The following is a 21,499-nucleotide window of genomic DNA, read 5'->3' as shown; positions in this document are numbered from 1 at the left end:
GGATTACAGGCATGAGCCACTGCGCCCAGCCCTAATTTTTTAAATAATTAAAAATATGCTCTAGGGCAAGTTTGTACAACCCACACCCCACAGGCTGGGCTACATGTGGCCCAGGATGGCTTTGAATGCAGCGCAACACAAATTAGTAAACTTTCTTAAAACATGAGTTTTTTTTGCAGTTTCTTTTTTTTTTTTTTAAGCTTATCAGCTATCATTAGTGTTAGTGTATTTCATGTGTGGCGTAAGACCATTCTTCTTTTTCCAGTGTGGCCAAGGGAAGTCAAAAGATTAGGCACCCTTGCTCTAGGGGGAAAACTTAAAAATGAAGAACAAAAGCAGCACTGTAGCATTATAGAATTGAGCTGAATATTTAGAGGTGTTTGCAATTTTCTAGTTTTCTTCTTATTTTTGTGATCTAAAGCTTATTGTTATTGAAATGTCATGTAGATGAAGATTTTTTCAAATATATGAAAATTTACTAGGATTCCCATAGCCTATAGATTTCCATAGATTTGTAGAAGAATGGAAAATGGGTTTAATTGTCCTTTATTATATGTTGTTATAATTCATAGTGGTTTGCTAACAAATATCACAATATCTTATTGAGGCAGACATAATTTAGGGAACCCATTGCTCAATATTTAATTTCACTATGGTATTAGGAATATGTCCCAAAAACTTAAATTCAAAATGATTAGGCAAATTATTTAATACAATGAATTTTAAATGAGATTTTTCTTTTTTGTTCACATTATAAGGAACAAATAGTTGATTTTCCTTTGTTGAAGTCAATTTATTGATTTTGGGCTTTCGCTTCAAAAATTGCCATTGATAGGGTAGGGCTCCCTCAGTGTAATACAAGTTCCCTTTGCATTGCCCTGAGTTCTTGTAGAGCCAGAAAGTGCTGATAGTGACTAAGATAAAGTCAGATGTTAAGGAGTAGTGTCTGGAGCTGCTCTGGCCAGTGTGGGCCTTGCCCTGTGTTATTATACTTACTTCTTTCTGATGGTGCTCTGCAAAGTTGTATATGAATTGTGTATGTGTTGAAAACACTGCATGTTCTAACATTTTTTACCGAGGTTCAGAGTTATTTTGCTTTTGTTTCCAAAACTATAAAGTTGGGCAGTGCAGTCTATTTGGTTTTTTGTTTCATTATATTCCGTATTTTATTCTGAACAGGGAGGCTGTACGTTGAACTTAGTGGTTCTTCCACTAGATATGTAAAACACAATATTTAAAGTTGATGTGGCAAACAAAATGTTTTTGAGACTAAGGGGTTTGATTTACAATTCCTGTTTGTCAGAAGGAAAAAAATTTGGGTTTTATATGGTTAAGCATTTTATCATCAATTCATTATCCCTCTTTCTTTTTTCCTATTACAGTACAGGAAAAGGAAAAGTCAGGTATTGTTTATGTTGTAAAGAACCTTGGCCGAGCATGGTGGCCCATGCCTGTAATCCCAGCACTTTGGGAGGCTGAGGCGGAGGGATCACTTGAGGTCAGGAGTTCGAGACCAGCCTGGCCAACATGGTGAAACCCCATCTCTACTAAAAATACAAAAGTTAGCCAGGTTTGGTGGCCCATGCCTGTAATCCCAGCACTTTGGGAGGCCGAGGCAGATGGATCACCTGAGGTCAGGAGTTCGAGACCAGCCTGGCCAACATGGTGAAACCCCATCTCTACTAAAAATACAAAAATTAGCCAGGTTTGGTGGCACATGCCTGTAATCCCAGCTACTTGCAAGGCTGAGGCAGAAGAATCACTTGAACCTGGGAGGCGGATGTTGCAGCGAGCAGAGATTGGACCACTGCACTCCAGCCTGGGTGACAGAGTGAGACTACGTCTCAAAAAAAAAAAAGGCCGGGTGCAGTGGCTCACCCCTGTAATCCCAGCACTTTGGGAGGCCGAGGTGGGTGGATCACGAGGTCAGGAGATCAAAACCATCCTGGCTAACACGGTGAAACCCCGTCTCTACTAAAAATACAAAAAATTAGCCAGGCATGGTGGCGGGCGCCTGTAGTCCCAGCTACTCGGAAGGCTGAGGCAGGAGAGCGGCGTGAACCCAGGAGGCGGAGCTTGCAGTGAGCCAAGATGGGGCCTCTGCACTCCAACCTGGGCAACAGAGCGAGACTCTGTCTCAAAAAAAAAAAAAAGAACCTTAAACATTTGGCTCGTCTTCCACATATATATGAAATAATAGACATTACATTTACACACACACACACAGTTGTTTGTTTTCATTTCTCTCACACACATGCTATTCTTTGCCACTGTCAGATGGAGAGACAGGTGCAGGGTTGAGATGTGGAGTTAGCCAGACCTTCGGTTCAAACCTTGCATCTCTCGGTCTCTGCTGTTTCTTAACTGTGGGACGTTGTGTGAGTCACTGAACTCTTCTAATCCTTAGTTTCCTCAACTGAAAAATGGACGTAAGAGAATATCTTACAGATGAAAATCAGGGATAATTTTGGTAAAGTTCTGTATCTTGCTTATGATACATGCTTGGAAGTTAAAATAAAAATTCAGATGACAGCATTATAACCTGACTGTGCCAAATTCTTCCTCCCCATATGATTTTTTAAAATTGAGGTGAAGTTCACGTAACATAAAATTATCTTAAAGTGAACAACTCAGTGGCATTTTGAACATTCACAGTGTTGCACAATCCACTACCTCTATTCTAGAACTTTTTTTTTTTTTTTTTTTTTTTTTGAGACGGGGTCTTGCTCTGTCACCCAGGCTGGAGTGCAGTGACACGATCCTCAGCTCACTGCAACTTCTGCCTCCCAGGTTCAAGCTGTTCTTGTGCCTCACCCTCCCAAGTAGCTGGGATTACAGGCGTGCACCACTACACCCAGCTCATTTTTGTATTTTTAGTAGAGACGGGGTTGCTTCATGTTGGCCAGGCTGGTCTCGAACTCCTGACCTTAAGTGATCCACCTGCCTCAGCCTCCCAAAAGGTGTGAGCCACTGCGCCCGGCCTCTAGAACATTTTTATCACCTCAAAATAAAACCAATTAAGCAGTTTGTCCCCACTCTCCCCTGCCCCCATCCCCTGGCAATCACCAGTCTACTCTCTCTGGATTTACCTGTCTGGATATTTCATATACATGGAATCATACTACAGTATGTGACCTTTTGTGTTTGGCTTCTTTCTGTCAGCATACTGTTTTGGAGGTTCATTCATGTTGTAGCATGTATCAGAACTTCACTTCTTTTTATGGCTGAATAATATTCCGTTGTAAGGATGTATGTCAGACACATTATATATCACATTTTGCTTACCCATTTGTTGTTTGACATTTGTTTCCACCTTTTGATTATTATAAATAGTACTTCTGTGAACCCATATGATTTGAACATCTATTATTTCCTTGTATTTTATTTCTTATAGTTATTTTAGAAGAACCAATGAAGGAGCATGAACAATAGCTGGGACCAAGAAAGTCCTGGTTTTTGTTGATTGTATACAGTAAAATATGTGGAAATTAAAGGGTTTAATCAAATAAAGTCTGTACTTTGGATTTTCTGTTGCCATACTTTCCCCTCTTACAATATATTCATTGAGGAAACCTGGTCATTTTTCTTGTTAAGGTTTTCTGCAGCCTGAGTTTTGCCAGTTGCTTCCTTGAACTCTCATTAATCATGTTCTGTTTTATTCCCTATAAGCTGGTGGTTAACCGGGTTCAGCAGCTTGATCAAGTTCATTTTTTTTTAAAGCTTTAAAATTTGAAGCTACTTACTTTGGTAAGACTACTTTGTTGTATTTTCTGTCACTAGCATGTATCTGGTTGTCTTTTTTGTGGGGGAGAGGTTTGGTAATGGATGATTTATTAATTTATTAAGACTTACATTCTAATCCTATCATTCCTTCTTTGTTTATTAGCTAGAATATTTCTTTAAAGAGAAACTTTCCCTCATCTACCTTTTCTTTTTGTTTTGAAATAGGGTCTCTGTTGCCCAGGCTGGAGTGCAGTGGTACAAACACGGTTCACTGCAGCCTTGACCTACTGAGTTCAAGTAATTCTCCCGCCTCAGCCTCCTGAATAGCTAGGACCAAGGCCCTTGCCACCAAGCCGGCTAATTTTTTTTTTTTTTTGAGACAGCGTCTCACTTTATTGCCCAGGTCAGAGTACAATGGCGCAATCTCGGCTCACTACAACCTCTGCCTCCCCGGTTCAAGTGATTCTCCTGTTTCAGCCTCCTGAGTAGCTGGGATTGAAGGTGCACACTACCACACCCAGCTAATTTTTGTATTTTTAGTAGAGACAGGGTTTCACCATGTTGGCCAGGCTGGTGTCAAACTCCTGACCTCGTGATCCACCCACCTCGGCCTCCCAAAGTGTTGGGATTACAGGTGTGAGCCACTGCGCCTGGCCCAGCTAACTAAAAAAAAAAAAAAAAATTTGTAGAGACAGTGTCTTGCCATGTTGCCTCGGCTGGTCTCAAACTTCTGGGCTCAAGGCCTTCCCAAGTGCTGGGATTACAGGTGTGAGCCATGGTACCCGGCCTCCCCTCATCTATTAATTATTCACTCACCCAGAGGTACAGTTCATATAGGAAAGGCAAGATAAATGCTTGAGGCTTTCCCTTTAATTGCTAGTTTCCAAAATAATGAGTTGGTTTACTAGCATCCTTCAATGGTAACCTTTTTTTTTTTTTTTAGATATCATTACGAACTCATTGACTTAGACTTATTCCTTGCCCTTATTATCCTGATGAAGCTTAATATATTCCATCTTTGCTCTGCGGGAACCTCTTTAAGTCAGCTCTTGAGTCCCTTGGATATGACCCTAGTAGTTTAGAGAGTGTCCTTGTTATCTGGTATGACAAGATGTTCTAGTCCCATCTTGTGTATTTCCTGCCACAGACTTGGAATGTGGCCTCCAAAGAGCCCTTGTTCCTGTTAGTGGGGAATGACTTTTGCAGACTTACAGGCTGGATGCTAGCGGCACCCCCTCCTACTTTGTTGGTCTATGTTTCTAGGCCTTTTCAGTGGCCCAAGCTAGGAAACATTGTTTGTAAAGATAAAATACACATCATGCATTTTTATTGATATTTCTAATACAAATTCAGGACTATATGGTTTTTGTTTAACCTTGGCTTTTTTTAACTTTCTCTCTGATTCTCAATACGCTAGGTATGATAAAATTGAAAATCACATAATTACTCATCTGCTTAATGCCACATTCTCAGAAGAAAATACTGTCACCAATAATATGATTACTGTAAACTGAGATATATTTTTTGCAGTTTTCTTTCCTATTGAGATGTACAGTTAAATTACAGTCTCTTAAAGTTCTTGGGAATAGTTTCTCTTTCTGTAGTTATTCCACTACACACACACCTAGGTTCATTTGTTTCACTTTACTTTTGATTTTTAGGGATTGCTTTACAGAAATTTTAATTTTATAATTATGTAAAATGTTTACATGGTTCCAGTGGTAGATACATAAAGCAATGCGTATTCAAAGAAATCTACCTTCTGTCTGGTCTCTTCTACTTCGTTCCCTCCCTCCTCCTATAGATAATCACTTTAAAATTATTATGATTTATCCTTACATTGCTTGTTTTAAAAATATTAATTGATATGTATATATCTTCATAGCCACTCTTCCTTACACGCATGGTAGCATAATATAAATTAAGCCTATTTGTATTTATTGATATGATTGATACGTTTGGCTTAAGGCTGGCCATTTTATGTTATATTTATATGTATATAAATATATGTAAAAATTTATATAGTCTTTCACTATGTAGTCTGTTTTGTTTGCTCTTTTTTTAAGATGTATTTTTTGGATTTAGGAAGGTTTGTATTTTTCTCTAATGGTTACCCTTATTTAATCTTTATATACTACTGTTAAATTGTTATTATTATTATTTTTGTCTGTTAGTTTCCTACTGTGAATAATATGGATATAACTAGTAACCTCTTCACTCACCTCTCCTCTTTACTCCAGCATTTGAAGTATCTCCTTTGACTCTCACTTACACCTAAAGTTTGTCAGCAAACATATTCTGCTTTTTCTCTGCTATCCATCCCCCTTCTTTATTTTTTGAGAGCTGTACTGTATTTTCTTTGTTTTTTTTTTTATTATTTTTTATTTTTTGAGATGGAGTCTTGCTCTGTCACCCAGGCTGGAGTGCCGTGGCATGATCTTGGCTCACTGCAACCTCCACTTCCCAGGTTCAAGTGATTCTTCTGCCTCAGCCTCCTGAGTAGCTGGGACTACAGACACATGCCATCACTCCCGGCTAATTTTTGTATTTTTAGTAGAGACGAAGTTTCACTATGGTGGACAGGCTGGTCTCAAACTCCTGACCTCAGTTGATCTGCCCACCTTGGCCTCCCAAAGTGCTGGGATTACAGGTGTGAGCCACCACGCCTGGCCTGTTTTTCCTTTGTTGAGACAGAGTCTCACTCTGTTGCCCAGGCTGGAGTCCAGGGGTGTGATCATAGCTCACTCCTGCCTTGACCTCCAGCAATCCTCCACCTTAGCTTCCCGAGTATCTAGGACCACAAGCACATGCCACCATGCCTGGCTAACTTTTTAATTTTTTTATTGTAGAGATGAGGTCTTGCTATGTTGCCCAGGCTGGTCTTGAACTTCTGGGCTCAAGCAATCCTCCTGCCTTGGCCTCCCAAAGTACTGGGATTGCAGGCGTGAGCCACTGGGCTTGGCCTGGAAGCTTATTCCTTAGTAGACTCCTCAGATGAGCTCAGGGGCTTTTCTTTCTTTGACTACCTTAGAATGTTACTCCCTTGTCTTCTGACATAAAGTGTTTCTGTTGAAAAGTCTGATGACACCGATTTTCTTCCCCTCTAGAATTTTGACTTTTTGCCTTGTTGCTTTTCTTTCTTTAAAGGTCAGTCATTTTACTGAACTTGTCTTAGTGTTGATCATTCTGGCTCATACCTTTTGTTTTTTTTTCTTGATATTTATGTGTTTGTTATTGTGGCAAAAAAACACATAACGTTAAATTTAATCATAGTAACCATTTTTAAGCGTTCATTAGTGTTACATATATTCACTCTGTTTTGCAACAGATGTCTAGAACTTTTTTATTTTATAAAACTAAAACTATGTACTTGTTAAACATTAATTTCCCCTTTCTCCTTCCCACTCATACCTTACGGTTTACGTATAATCTTGGAGATATGTGTATGATGTGACTTCTTAAAGCCTGCAAAGAATTCTGAATATGAGTTTTGATTAATAAATTATAGCTCACTAATAATGAAACACTCGAAGTTTATCTACTAGTGACATATGTTTTTTTCCCGTTAGCAAATAGGCAAGAGTGTATTTTAGTTGAGTTCTGCAGTTTATCTGTGAGTGACGTGTTTTTCCTGGTAACAAATAGGCAAAGAAGTACTTTAGTAGAGTTCTTTTCCCCCACCACTGATTTTGAAGCACAGTTCATTGTGTTAAGAAGTAAAAATATGCATAAGCTGTCTAAAAGTCATCTTGTTTGGGGACTGTTGATGTGTTTGGTGTTGGTATCTGATGATCTAGTAGCTATACGTAGCTGTGCACCAATTTGTCCCTCTAGAAAGACTGAGCAAGTAGAAAGCTTTATTCAGTCTGAAAAAGGCTGATTTGCTTTTCTCATTTGTCTAAATGAAAGCAAGCTGCTAGAGGGGTTCATTTCAAAGAAAGGAAAAAGCAAATTTTTGGTTGTAAAATGAAATACCAATAAGTAAATTTATTTTTCCTTTTAACAGATGAGGATGGCTGGGCTCGGTGGCTCACACCTGTAATCCCAACACTTTGGGAGGCTGAGGCGGGCAGGTCTCTTGACCCAGGAGTTTGAGACCAGCCTGGCCAACATGGTGAAACTCCATCTCTACAGAAAAACAAAAACAAACAAAAAATAGATGAAGGTTTGGGGAGCTCTTTTTAATTCATACAATCTTGCACATTTTATGCATCTTCCCCTTAATAACCAAAAGTTTAGAAATTAATATTGCTAAAGAATTATTGAGTGATTGAACAGGTGTTCAAGCTAATTTTAAGTAAAAGTAAGAACAATTTTGCCAACTTTGTAATTTTGAGAAAATCATTCCCAGTTATAAGTATACAGCTTATATAGCTTTTATGGGTTTTTTGTTTGTTTGTTTGTTTGTTTGTTTTTTGTTTTTGTTTTTGTTTGACACAGGGTCTTGCTCTTTTACCCAGACTGGAATGTAATGGCGCAGTCATGGCTCACTGCAGGCCTGACCTCCTGGGCTCAAGTGATCCTCCCACCTCAGCCTATTGAGTAGCTGGGACCACAGGCTTGGGCCATCATACCCAGCTAATTTTTTAATTTTTTGTAGAGACAAGGGTCTAATTGTAATATATTGTGAACATTTTTAATGTCAGTAGATATAGATTTACAACACCACTTTGAAAGGCTTCATAATACTCTACTGACTGAATATACCATAGTATTATTATTATTATTATTTTTAAATATACAGAGACAGAGCCTCACCATGTTGCCTAGGCTGGTCTTGAGCTCCTGGGCTCAAGTGATCCTCTCACCTTGGCCTCCCAAAGTGCTAGGATTACAGGTGTGAGCCACCACACCCAGACTATTCTTGATTTTAATGCAAGGCAAAACTACAATTAGCTCTACACATCTTTTGTGGTCATTTCTTTTCTTTTGATATTATGGCATAAAAGGGCATTTCTAATCGAACCCTGTTGCCTGCTTTAACTCTTTAGCCCCCAAATCATTAGGGGTCCTCTCTCGCTAGGTTCAATCATGGCCACCTCTAAGCCAATCATCCATGGATTTTTACTGCCCCAGATCCCTCCCCTGAGATCTCACAGGTACTGGAAACTCAGTGGTCCCACACTGAGGTCAACCTAGACAATTCCAGACAGCAAACTCTCTTCTCCCCCTTTCTTTTTTCATGATTTGGGCAAGCCATCCATCTGTGTAACATCTTTAACTTTTCCAATTTTACCTAATATATGATAAATGTATAATTCCTGATGCATAGAAAATATATCTTGCTGAAGGTCATCAGTAAATGACTTAAATTATTTGAGATTGCTGCTTCTACTTAAGGCAACTAGGTACCTCCCCTCTCCATAAATTATGCACTTGGAAAATAGGGCTAGCAAGTGCCAGACATAAATAATTGATAATTAAGCTTTCCTAAATGATGAATTCTGCTGTTGTATCACTGTATCAGATGGCTGCCCTTTGTCTTTTTAAGTTTTAATGGGTGACTTTCAGTAGTTCCTCAGTGATTGCTTTGATTTGGGTTGCATTATTACTCTCAAAGAATGTTTTCCTGCTTGTTTAATTCAATAGTTGCCTCACTTTGTGGTGAGTGATTTTATCCACATTGTTTTATTTAATAGATGTTTCTAGACTAAAGCTCCTTGTGTAGAAAGTTTTAAAAATGAATGTTTGGTTCAGTTTTTGCTAGAATTTTCTTCTCTGTCTTCCTTCCTATGGCTTCTCCACAGGCTCAAAGTACTGAATCTCATTTTTTTTTTTTTTTCAGTTTGCTATAAATCTTTTTTTCCTTTTTTCTTTTCTCTTTCTTTTTTTTTTTTCTTAGAGAGGGTCTCACTCTGTCATCCAGGCTGGAGTGCAGTGGCAATCATAGCTCGCTGCAACCTTGAACTCCTGAACTCAAGCGACCCTTCTGCGTCAGCCTTCTGAGTAGCTAGAACTCCAGACGCATGCTACCATGCCCAACTAATTTTTGTATTTTTATTTATTTTTTGTTTTGTTTTTGGTAGAGACAAGGTCTTGCTAAGCTTGCTAAGTTGCCCAAGCTGGTCTCCAGCTCCTGGCGTAAAGCAGTCCTCCTGCCTCAGCCATCCAGAGTTTTAGGATTACAGGCAAGATCCATCACACCCTGCCTGCTACAAATCTTCAACAAAAATTGCAACTGATTTAGGGAGTTTGTGTATATCCTCAATGTATTATACACAAGCAAGCCTTTTGCCACTTAATAAGTTTCTTGTGTTAATTTCAGAAATGGGGTATATGAGAGTGTTGATAAAGGTATATTATGGGATGTGTCCTTTATTTTGGACAGCTTACCTTCATGGGAGAATTAGATAATAGAAATTAGAGGTAAGCGGCATTCGTTTAATCATCAAACTTAAAATGTATTCCCAGATGTAATTTTCAGCATAACCTAAGCCTCCTTTGGTGACTTCTCAGTTCCATCATATCCTGTCACAGTTCCTTGGTTTGTCCGGATGAGGCTGATGGGAATTTTGGCCCCTGACTGCTGATTTCATTTCGTTATTATATTGCACTGAAAATATTTCTGCCTCCTGGCTGATTAAGAAGGGGCAAAGGGGCCCTGCCATGACTGGTGTCCCAGCAGTTCTGGCCATTAGCACTGTTAATGAATTTGAGGTGGAGAGGGTATGTGTGTAGCCTTCTTTCATAGCATTAAATTGTCCCCTTATTTTACACCATAGTCTGTGTAGTAATTGGTAGAGAAAGCCAGGGATAACTGTATTATTTAAATTCATATTTTCCTGTGAAACGATAATGTTTGCAGCAAGTTAAAGTGTGAAGAACCTTCATCATAGAAGGTTATGGAGGTATAGCAGTAGTGGTGGGTGGGTACTGAGACTTCTGTGTGTAGGTATAAGCTGGCTTATGAAAATCTAGGCAAAGAAATGTGTGCGTCTGCGGATATAGGAAAAAAACTCAGTTTCTCCTATACACTCACAACACAAGCAGCACAGAAAACTTCTGTGACCTCTGGTCAGCAAAATGTGTGGGGATTCTCTCCACCAGCAACCACTCAGTTCTGCAGAGGACACCAGCTGGGTGTCCTCCAATTCATTTCACTTCTGATACTACTTGAAGATAGTGTCCCATCCCACAGGTTGAGGGTGCAATCTCACAAGACTGCCCCCCACTTCTGATGCCCATCGCAAGCCCCAGGTTGTTTTAGAGAGACTCACAGAACTAGGGAAACACATTTACGAGTTTATTATCAAGGATATTACAAAGGATACAGAGAGAGATACATAGGGCGAGGTTATGTGAGAAGGGGCACAGAGCTTCTATGCCGTCTCTGGGCATGTTACCCTCCAGAAACCTGTAAGTGTTCCCCTGCTTGGAAGCTCTCTGAACCCAGTCCTTTGGGTATTTATAGAAGCTTCATTACATAGCATGGTTGATTACATCATTGGACATTGATGATCAACTTAACTTTCATCCCCTCTCCCTTCCTCGGTGGTTGGGGGATGGGCTGAAAGTCCCAACCTTCTAATCCTGCCTTTTCTTTCCAGTGACCAGCCGCCATCCTGAGGCTACCTAGGGGCTGCCAGGCACTGGTTAATTCATTAGCATATGTAAAGACAAAAAAAAAAAAGACATCACTTTGGATATTCCAAGGATTTTTTTTTTTTTTTTTTTTTTTGAGATGGAGTTTCGCTCTGTCACCTAGGCTGGAGTGTAGTGGTGTGATCTTGGCTTAGTGCAACCTCTGCCTCCCAGGTTCGAGAGATTCTCCTGCCTCAGCCTCCCAAGTACCTGGGACTTCAGGCTCATGCCACCATGCCTGGCTAATTTTTGTATTTTTAGTAGAGATGGGGTTTCACCGTGTTGGCCAGGCTGGTCTCTAACTCCTGATCTCAAGTGATCTGCCCTCCTCGGCCTCCCAAAGTGCTGGGATTACAGGCATGAGCTACCATGCCGGCCTGGATATTCCAAGGATTTTAAGAGTTGCATTCCAGGAAATAGGGTTGAAGATCAAACATATATTTTACAATATCACAGTGTGTGTATATGCCAATACCTGTAGCTGAGATTCTTCAATACATGGAATAACTACTTCAAGTTTAAAGGCAAAAGTCAGGAACCAAAAAATATATATGATCATTAATGTGCATTGTAGGACCTTTTGGTCTTTTGGCTGGAGGTATTTTAAACAGATCATTAGAAGAATTCAGTTAAGAATGTTAAAAGGAAAACAGTGATCTAGTCTACGTTTGGTATCTGGGGTTTTCCCTGCTATGATTTTACTTATTTTGTGCCATTGTCCCAAATCAGGAAAAGAAAACACTCTGGGATTAGAAATTGCTCTAATTATTCATTCAGAGGGTTAACTTTTTTGTTTTTGTTTTTTTGAAACAGAGTCTCACTCTGTCGCCCAGACTGGGGTGCAGTGCTAGGATCTCGGCTCACTGCACTTCTGTTTCCTGGGTTCAAGCCATCCTCCTGCCTCAGCTTCCTGAGTAGCTGGGACTACAGGCATGTGCCACCACACCCGGCTAATTTTTACATTTTTAGTAGAGACAGGGTTTTGCCATGTTGGCCAGGCTGGTCTCGAACTCCTTATCTCAGGCCATCTGTCTGCCTCTGTCTGCCTCAGCCTCCCAAAGTGCTGGGATTACAGGTGTGAGCCACCACGCACGGCCCAAAAGGTTAATATTTTTAAAATCAGCTTTTTTTTTTTTTACTAGATTTAGGTTGACTGTTTTCTGCTTGTTTGATTTTTTTTCTGTTTGTTCCTCTCTAGGAAGCTATTTTGCCAGCCACTTCATTATGGGAGGAGAGAAGTTTGACTCAACTCATCCTGAAGGTTACCTGTTTGGAGAGAACAGCGATCTGAACTTTCTGGGGAACAGACCAGTTGTGGTATGGCTGTAATCAGTTTACTCCCACTTGGAGCTTAAGTGGCCAATTCAAAAAATGTAACAAAAATGTTTGCAGTTGCTTGTTCAGCAGTTTGTAGCTTGGTCTGAGTTGAGAGAGACGCACTAGAAGACAAACTGCAGCCTCCTTGGTTGTATGGGGTCTCTTGTTGCTAGAGGACTGGAAGAGCTCCTGGAGTCTTCTGAGGGAGAGGATGAGTCTCACAAATTAAGCTAGGACAGATCTCTCCCTAACTGTCACCTCTTTAGGCAACCCTTTTCCAAGGGCTTACCTTTTTTTTTTTTTCTTCATGGCACTTAACACCAACCTTTTATTGATTTGTCTCTTTCTCTGCTTATTGTCTGCCTGCTCCTTTAGAACGTAAGTTTCATAAGGCAAGGACTGTTTTTACTGTAGTATCCCAAACCTAGAACAAAGCCTGGCACGTAATGTTAAGCCCTTAATAAATGATTGTTGAATGAATGACTGAAAATTTTTCTCTTGATATATGAGTTGATATGAGAATACATTTCTCTCACTTGTTCCTTCTCATAAATTTCTATTGCGCACCTTCTCTGCATCATGCAGGAGGCTTTGTAATAATAGCTGCCAGGTGGCTATTGAGTGGCTACTGTGTGCTAGGAAGGTCCTAGAGACCCCTGTTCCGTATGAAGACCACTTGACATAGGACTTATCACTCTATTTTATAAGCGAGAGAACTGAGGTGTTCAGAGAGATGAATAATGATAGAAGCTAGGAAATGCACACTATGTTCTAAGCACTGTTCTAAGGGTTTTATATACATTTTTCTCAAAGTCATGTAACTAGGTTTGCCTGGTCACAGATCAGTAATCTTTCCAGTGCTTCTCACTGCCTTGAAATATTCTGCAAGTTTGGTGGAGCAGACAAAACACAGAAAACAGGAAATGTTTAATTAACAATAAAGATCAGAAGTGATTGAATGTGGTGGGAATTGAGAGTGGGAGAAGACAATGGCAAGGGCAGGTTGCTTCAGGTTACGCTGGGAAGAGGTGCAGGGAGTTGAACTGGCCTTTGAAGAATGGTGGGTTGGATGAGGCCTTTCCAGGAGTAGAGCACAGCACAGGCCTAAGAGCATTCAAGTTGTTGAATCGGCAAACATTTACTGAGCAACTACTGTGTGTCAGGTACTGTGATAGGTGCTGTGGATACAGAGCTGAAATGAGCATGGTTTGTTCTTCCCTGGAACAAATAAGGAAACCAGTCTGGCCCGATTGGAAAGGTGGGCCGGGCACAGTGGCCAACACCTGTAATCCCAGCACTTTGGGAGGCCGAGGTGGACAGATCACCTGAGGTTGGGAGCTCAAGACCAGCCTGGCCAACATGGTGAAACCCTATCTCTATTAAAAACACAAAAATTAGCCTGGGGTGGTGGCACACCCCTGTAATCCCAGCTGCTCCAGAGACTGAAGCAGGAGAATCGCTTGAACCCGGGAAGTGGAGGTTGCAGTGAGCTGAGGTTGCCCCAGTGCGCTCCAGCCTAGGGCATAGAATGAGACTCTGTTTCAAAAAAAAGAGAAAGGTGGGTGGCGGCTGTGTTACCTTGATAGGTTTTTTACTCTCTCCTGTAGACCGTGAGGAATATTTAAGACTTGTAGGTAGGTGAGTGACCTGGAGAAATTGCTTTTTTAGGAAGATTGATCTGATGATGGTCTTCCATCTTGACCTTTAACATAAAAATAATTATTTTTTTGGTTTTCACTGTTCTCTTTCTTTCTTTCTTTCTTCTTTTTTTTTTTTTTTTTTTGGACGGAGTCTGGCTCTGTTGCCCAGGCTGGAGTACAGTGGCACGATCTTGGCTCACTGAAAGCTCCGCCTCCTGGGTTCACGCCATTCTCCTGCCTCAGCCTCCCGAGTAACTGGGACTACAGGCACCCGCCACCACATGCGGCTAATTTTTTGTATTTTTAGTAGAGACGGGGTTTCACTGTGTTAGCCAGGATGGTCTCGATCTCCTGACCTCGTGATCAGCCCACCTTGGCCTCCCAAAGTGCTGGGATTACAGGTGTGAGCCACCGCGCCCGGCAGGTTCTCTTCCTTTCTATCTGGAGTGACCCCTCTGCTAATTTTTCGTCCAGTAGTACACTTTTCAAAATACCAAATCTTGTCTGCTTCAAGTTAAGTTATGTCAAGTAATACTTATCAAATGTCTACTCTTTGATTTTGTTACTACTGCCTTGGTAATTAGAGTAGACAGATCTTTCTTTTTTTCTGATAGAGCCAGATAAAAATGTTTCCTCACTCACAGGGAGTCAGCTCGTGCTTTGAAAGTAGCCCTTTCTGCTGGGCACGGTGACTCATGCCTGTAATCCCAGCACTCTGGGAGGCCGAGGCGGGTGGATCACAAGGTCAAGAGATCGAGACCATCCTGACCAATGTGGTGAAACCCCATCTCTACTAAAAATACAAAAATTAGCTGGGCATGGTGGTGTGAGCCTGTAGTCCCAGCTACTCAGGAGGCTGAGGCAGGAGAATCGCTTGAACCCAGGAGGCGGAGGTTGCAGTATGCCAAGATCATTCCACTGCACTCCAGCCTGGGCGACAGAGTGAGACTCCGTCTCAAAAAAACAAAAACAAAAATGAAAGTAGCCGTTTCTTCTATTAATAACATGGACTTGATGTTTGCATCTGTTTCTGTCTTTTTCCTTTCATCTGATGTAAAGATAGTTTATATATTTTTAAAAAAATTTTGGCCTTTTCAGTCCATAAAGATGATATAAAAATAAGTAAATCAGGGATGTCCAATCTTTTGGGTTCCCTGGGCCACATTGGAAGAAGAAGAATTGTCACATTGGGCCACACACGGAATACACTAGCAGTAACGATAGCTGATGAGCTAAAAAAGGAAAAAAAAAAAAAACACAAAAAAATCTTACAATGTTTTAAGAAAGTTTATGAGTTTCTGTTGGGCCACATTAAAAGCCATCTACCCCTGGGCCGCAGGTTGGACAAGCTTGAAGTAAATGCTGCTTTAGGTTCAACTTGAAGTTTATGCTGGCTGGCAGACTTTTCCCAAGTTCGCCTATGCCGACCTATGAATGACTGAGCTCTTTCTGAAATGCTAGGTAGCAGCCTTGACCTTAAAGTTGAGGCTTTTTCCCAAAGATCAAGCTGGGCACAGTGGCATGTGCCTGTGGTCCCAGCTACTCAGGAGGCTGAGGCTGAGATGGGAGGATCACCTGAGCCCAGGAGAATTCGAGTCCAGTTTCAGCAATATAGCAAGACCCCCATCTTAATCAATCAATCAATAAATGCCACTTTAAAAAAAAAAAGAACATCAACATTGGAGTTTTTGTTGTTGCTTTTATGTAGTAATCATTAAGTATGCTTAATGTTACACATAGCAAATGAATTTTTTTTTTTTTTTTTTGAGGCAGAGTCTCACTGTCACCCAAGCTGGAGTGCAGTGGCACGATCTTGGCTTACTGCAGCCACAGTCTCCTAGGCTCAAGTGATTCTCCTGCCTCAGCCTCCTGAGTAGCTGGGATTACAGGTGCCTGCCACCACACCTGGCTAATTTTTGTGTTTTTTTAGTAGAGATGGGGTTTCACCATGTTGGACAGGTTAGTCTTGAACTCCTGATCTCAGGTGATCTGCCCATCTCGGCCTCCCAAAGTGCTGGGATTACAGGTGTGAGCCACCGCGCTGGCAAATGTTTTTAAAAGACATAATTTTATATTAGGAAAGCAAATCAGAGTAACTTCATATAGCTGCATAAAAATGTAGTATAGAGAATAAATGCCACATGTTTCTCTTTTTCTTTTCCCCACAGGTTATTTGATAATAATAATGATGGCTAACATTTGAACACCTAGTTTTTGCCAGGGCTGATTGTTCTAAGCTTTTCATCTGTGTTGTCTCATTTTGTCCTCACATCATGATGAAAAAGGTCCTCATTCAACAGGTGAAGAACATGTGGCGCAGAGAGTTTAAAGACTGCACAGCCTGTAAGGGATCAGGATTGGAACCTAGCAGTCTGGCTCCAGAGCCTGAACCATGCTGCCATTTTTGCTAATTAGGCCAGGTGTACTCAGAAACTCTGCCCACATCCTGTTTGTGAGTCCATTGTGTAGATCTTCAAGTGCAATTTCTGAGATATTGGTATCTGAAAGTGGAATGAGGCCAGCACAGTGGCTCACGCCTGTAGTCCCAGCTGCTCAGGAGGCCGAGGCCCATAGATCTCTTGAGCCTAGAAATTGAAAACCAGCCTGGGCAACATAGCGAGACCCTCATCTCTACAAAATATAAAATGATAAAAATTAGCCAGGCGTGGTGGTGCATGCCTCTAGTCCCAGCTACTCAGGAGACTGAGGTGGGAGGATCACTTGAGCCCAGGATGCCAAGGCTTCAGTGAGCTATGATCACTGCAGCCTGGGCAACAGAGCAAGAACCTGTCTCAATAAATAAATAAATAAAAGTAGACGAGTGGCAGTGATATGTTCTCTTGGAGTGCCTCTTCAGAGTTCGTATTCCATGTGTAATTCCATCTGCTGAGCTGACCTCTGGGTTTTGCCATTACTGCACAACATGCTTGTTTAGGGGAAGGTTCAGAGATTGAAGACTGACATGTAGCTTGAGTTCTAAACAGCTGACTTCCACTCTCTAGCAAAAGATCTTGGGTGTCAGCACATGAGTGTTAGGTTACAGAGGAGCAAGAAAGAGAACAACCTTTTAAAGCCATCCAGCAGCATGCGGCAAGAACGACTCCTCTTTGCAGAGAGAATGAATATGGGCAGTGAAATATGTTAAAATGAATTGTTATATCAAGCTATAAATGCCATAGACTTCCTGGCTTGTGCAATTCCCTGTCATTTCTGAATGAGCAGACTAAAAAGTGTGTCATTTGACTGAGCTGTACTTCGCACCACAGATCTACCACTTAGGATAATCCATCAAAGCCAATTTTTTTTTTTTTCCCCTAGAGATGGGGTCTTGCCCTGTCACCCAGGCTGGAATGCAGTGGCGTGATCATAGCTCACTGCAGCCTCAAACTCTTGGGCTTAAATGATCTGCCTGCCTCAGTCTCCTGAGTAGCTGGGAATAAAGGTGCATGCTACTACACTGGGCTAATTTTTAAAATTTTTTTGTAGAGACAGGGTCTTGCTTTATTGCCCAGGCTGATCTCAATCTCCTAGCTTCAAGCAGTCCTCCTGCCTCAGCCTTCCAAAGTGTCGGGATTGCAGGCGTGAGCCACCAAGCCCGGCCCAAAGCCAAATTTATTATCAAGTCTTAAGGGTCAGATTTAAAGAAACTAGAGTGTGTGTATATTACAGAAAGATGGTGGAAGAAAGTTGGAATCTAGATTTCAAGTTTTATTTATATCTTACCATTAAACTCTTTGTAACCTTGGCAAACGTATCACTCAGGTGCTCAGATTACCTGCTTGTAGCATGGAGGTAGTTCTGACTTTAGGATAATGTAATGCTTGGAAGATTCCTTGTAATTGCTGGACAAAAAGCAGCATGCAGCAATGTTAGCTATACTTGCTACCTTTCCAGTTGGTTATTTCTACAGCTACTTGTCATTCTAGGTAGGGTTCTTCACTGTTTTCTTTGTTTGTTTTTTGAGACAAAGGTTCACTCTTGTTGCCCAGGCTGGAGTGAGCCGATTGCAGTGAGCCGAGATCCCAAGATCACGCCATTGCAGTCCAGCCTGGGCAACAAGAGCGAACCACCATGCCCAGGTAATTTTTTGTATTTTTAGTAGAGACAGGGTTTCACTATGTTGTTCCAGGCTGGTCTCGAACTCCTGACCTCAGGCAATCCACCCACCTCGGCCTCCCAAAGTGCTAGGTGGCATGAGCCACCTTGGCCGGCCTCTTCACTGGTTTTTAAATACTGTCTTAAGTAGTAAACTGGGCTTCTGAAGGTCTTTCTGCTCTGGTCCCTTATATAAAGGAACTAAGGTATCTGTGAATCAGTTATAAAATGTTAAATAAAGACCATCCCTTCCCTTCCTAGGTGGCAGAAGAGCTGGTGTTGCTTTTCTGCTCCTTTATTGAGTTAGATCTTGTTTTGTTGGGATAATTACTGCCCAACTCTAAGTTATTAGAGGCTTAGAAATTAGTCAAGTAATGCCTTGACTCCTTCCTGGCCTTTTTTTTCCTTTTGAGACAAGGTCTTGCCCTGTTGCCCAAGCTGAGGTACAGTGGCACAACTACAGCTCACTGCAGCCTCGACTTCCTAGGCTTAAGTGATCCTCCCACCTCAGATTCTCCAGTAGCTGGGACTACAAGCACGCCCCACCATGCCTGGCTTTTTAAAAAAAATTTCTATAGAGAGAATGTCTTACTATATAGCCCAGGCTGGTCTCAAACTCCTTTGCTCAAGTAGTCTTCCTGCCTTGGCCTCTGAGAGTGCTGGGATTATAGCTATGAGCCACTGTGCCCCACCTCTGCCTGCCTTTTGTAGGCAGGAGTTCAAACCACTCCTCTCATTTTATAAGGAAAGTAGTTGAGTTTTAACCTAGTTCCTAATAGTCTGTATCCTCTCGTGTGTTCTGTAGCTGGGCCCCATTGACACAGTTTCTTCTTCCTCATGCTCCCTGCAATCAGAGCTGCACAGCTGGCATTATTATTTTTATTTATTTATTTATTTATTTATTTATTTATTTATTTATTTATTTAGAGATGGAGTCTTGCTCTGTCGCCAGGCTAGAGTGCAGTGGCACGATCTTGGCTCACTGCAACCTCTGCTTCCCAGGTTCAAGCAATTCTTCTGCTTCAGCCTCCCAAGTAGCTGGGACTACAGGCACACACCACCACGCTCAGCTAGTTTTTGTATTTTTAGTAGAGACGGGGTTTCACCATCTTGGCCAGGATGATCTCAATATCTTGACCTCGTGATCTACCCATCTCAGCCTCCCAAAGGGCTGAGCCACTGCACTCAGCCGCTGGCATTATTTTAAGAACTAAAATGTGCCCGGCATGGTGGCTTATCCCTATTCCCAGCACTTTGGGAGGCTGAGGCGGGAGGATCACTTGAGGCCAGAAGTTTGAGACCAGCCTGGGCAACATAGCAAAACCCCGACTCTACAAAAAAAAATTAGCCAGGGGTGGTGGTACACACCTGTATTCCTAGCTACTTGGGTGGTTGAGGCTAGAGGATTACTTGAGCCCAGGAGGTCAAAGCTGCAGTGAGCCATGATTATGCTACTGCACTCTAGCCTGGGCGACAGAGCATGACCCTGTCAAAAAAAAAAAAAAAAGAAAAAAAAAGAAAAGAAAAGAGGAAGGGAGGGAACGAGGGAGGGAGGAAGGAAGGAGACTGGGCATGGTGGCTCACGCCTGTAATCCCAGCACTTTGGGACGCCGAGGCAGGTGGATCACTTGAGGTCGGGAGAGATCAAGACCAGCCTGGCCAACATGGTGAAACCCTGCCTCTACTAAAAATACAAAAATTAGCTGGGCGTGGTGGCAGGTGCTTGTAATCCCAGCTACTCGGGAGGCTGAGGCAGGAGAATCGCTTGAACCCAGGATGCACAGGTTTCAGTGAGACGAGATCGCACCACTGTACTCCAGCCTGGGTGATAGAGTGAGAGTGAGACTCAGTCTCAAAAAAAAAAAAAAAAAGAAAGAAAGAAAGAAAAGAAATAAGATGCATACAGTGTACTTTTCTTCTTTCTCTAGTACAGATATACCAAAAGTTGTACTCAAATCCAGTTTCTGTAAATTGAACCCTATTATCATATGTGTCAGGAAGAGCAAGTTATTTAAAGGAACTTGGTAGTATATCCATTTGTAACATAGAGTTTTGCACTTATAGAGCTTTGTGGCAAAAAAAAGAGAACATGATTCTGTTAGTCCCAGTGCTATTCATTCATTCAACAAGTATTTATGAGTCACATACTGTGCTGGGAACTAGGAATGCAGAGATGAAAAGACATGACCCTTGACCTGAAGATGCTTGCTGCAGAGTGGGGCAGCTGATGTGCCCCCACTGCGAGGGACTGTGATAGGTTCTGCGAGAGAGGACCAGAGTGCCCTGGAGCACAGACCAGCAGGGATGCCCTCTCTCCAGGGAAGGGGCTTCTGGGAGGTGACTCCTTTAACCTGGAGGGATAAGTAGGATTTCCTAGGTAGGGGAGATGAGGAGAGGCATCTGAGGCAGAATTAATTAATAAGCAATACAAGGAAGCATAAAGATGCAGAAGTGTGCTTTTGGTGCTCAGAGTGGTGAGTAGTCAATAAGTATTGGACTGTGAGGGATGCTGGTTGGAGTTGAGGCTGGAAAGACAAATTGGGTTCATATCTGAAGAGCTATGAATATTGTATTAAGAAGTTTTTATGGGCTGGGCGCGGTGGCTCATGCCTGTAATCCCAGCACTTTGGGAGGCTAAGGAGGGCAGATCACGAGGTGAGGAGATCGAGACCATCCTGGCTAACACAGTGAAACCCCGTCTCTACTAAAAATACAAAAAATTAGCCGAGCATGGTGATGGGCGCCTGTAGTCCCAGCTACTCGGGAGGCTGAGGCAAGAGAATGGCGTGAACCCGGGTGGCGGAGTTTGCAGTGAGCCGAGATCGTGCCACTGCACTCCAGCCTGGGCGACAGAGCGAGACTCCGTCTCAAAAAAAAAAAAAAAGCAACAAAACTTTTTACAGGCCAGGCGTGGTGGGTCACGCTTGTAATCCCAGCACTTTGGGAGGCTGAGGCGGGGAGGTCACCTTAGGTCAGGAGTTTAAGACCAGCCTGGCCAGCGTGGTGAAACCCCGTCTCTACAAAAATACAAAAATTAGCCAGGCATGATGGCGAGTTCCTGTAATCCCAACTACTCAGGAAGCTGAGGCAGGAGAATTGCTTAAACCCAGGAGACAGAGGTTGCAGCGAGCTGAGATTGCGCC

The 21,499-nt window shown here is 42.0% G+C and overlaps 1 protein-coding gene across 6 annotated transcripts in view; it reads left to right on the top strand.

Moving 5' to 3' along the window:
- Positions 1-21,499, top strand: part of RNF157 (ring finger protein 157) — a 97,615-nt gene that overhangs the window by 15,394 nt on the left and 60,722 nt on the right. For all 6 annotated transcript variants that reach the window (XM_034942926.3, XM_034942925.3, XM_055101558.2 and 3 more), the window contains one exon: positions 12,503-12,621. In XM_034942926.3, the coding sequence (XP_034798817.3) occupies positions 12,503-12,621 (119 nt within the window). Of the gene's footprint in view, positions 1-12,502; positions 12,622-21,499 lie in introns of those variants that run through there.

Source organism: Pan paniscus, chromosome 19 (assembly GCF_029289425.2).
Source record: "Pan paniscus chromosome 19, NHGRI_mPanPan1-v2.0_pri, whole genome shotgun sequence".
NCBI lineage: Eukaryota > Metazoa > Chordata > Mammalia > Primates > Hominidae > Pan > Pan paniscus.
Note: the sequence above shows the minus strand (reverse complement) of the source record. Positions and strands in the feature narration are given on the sequence as shown.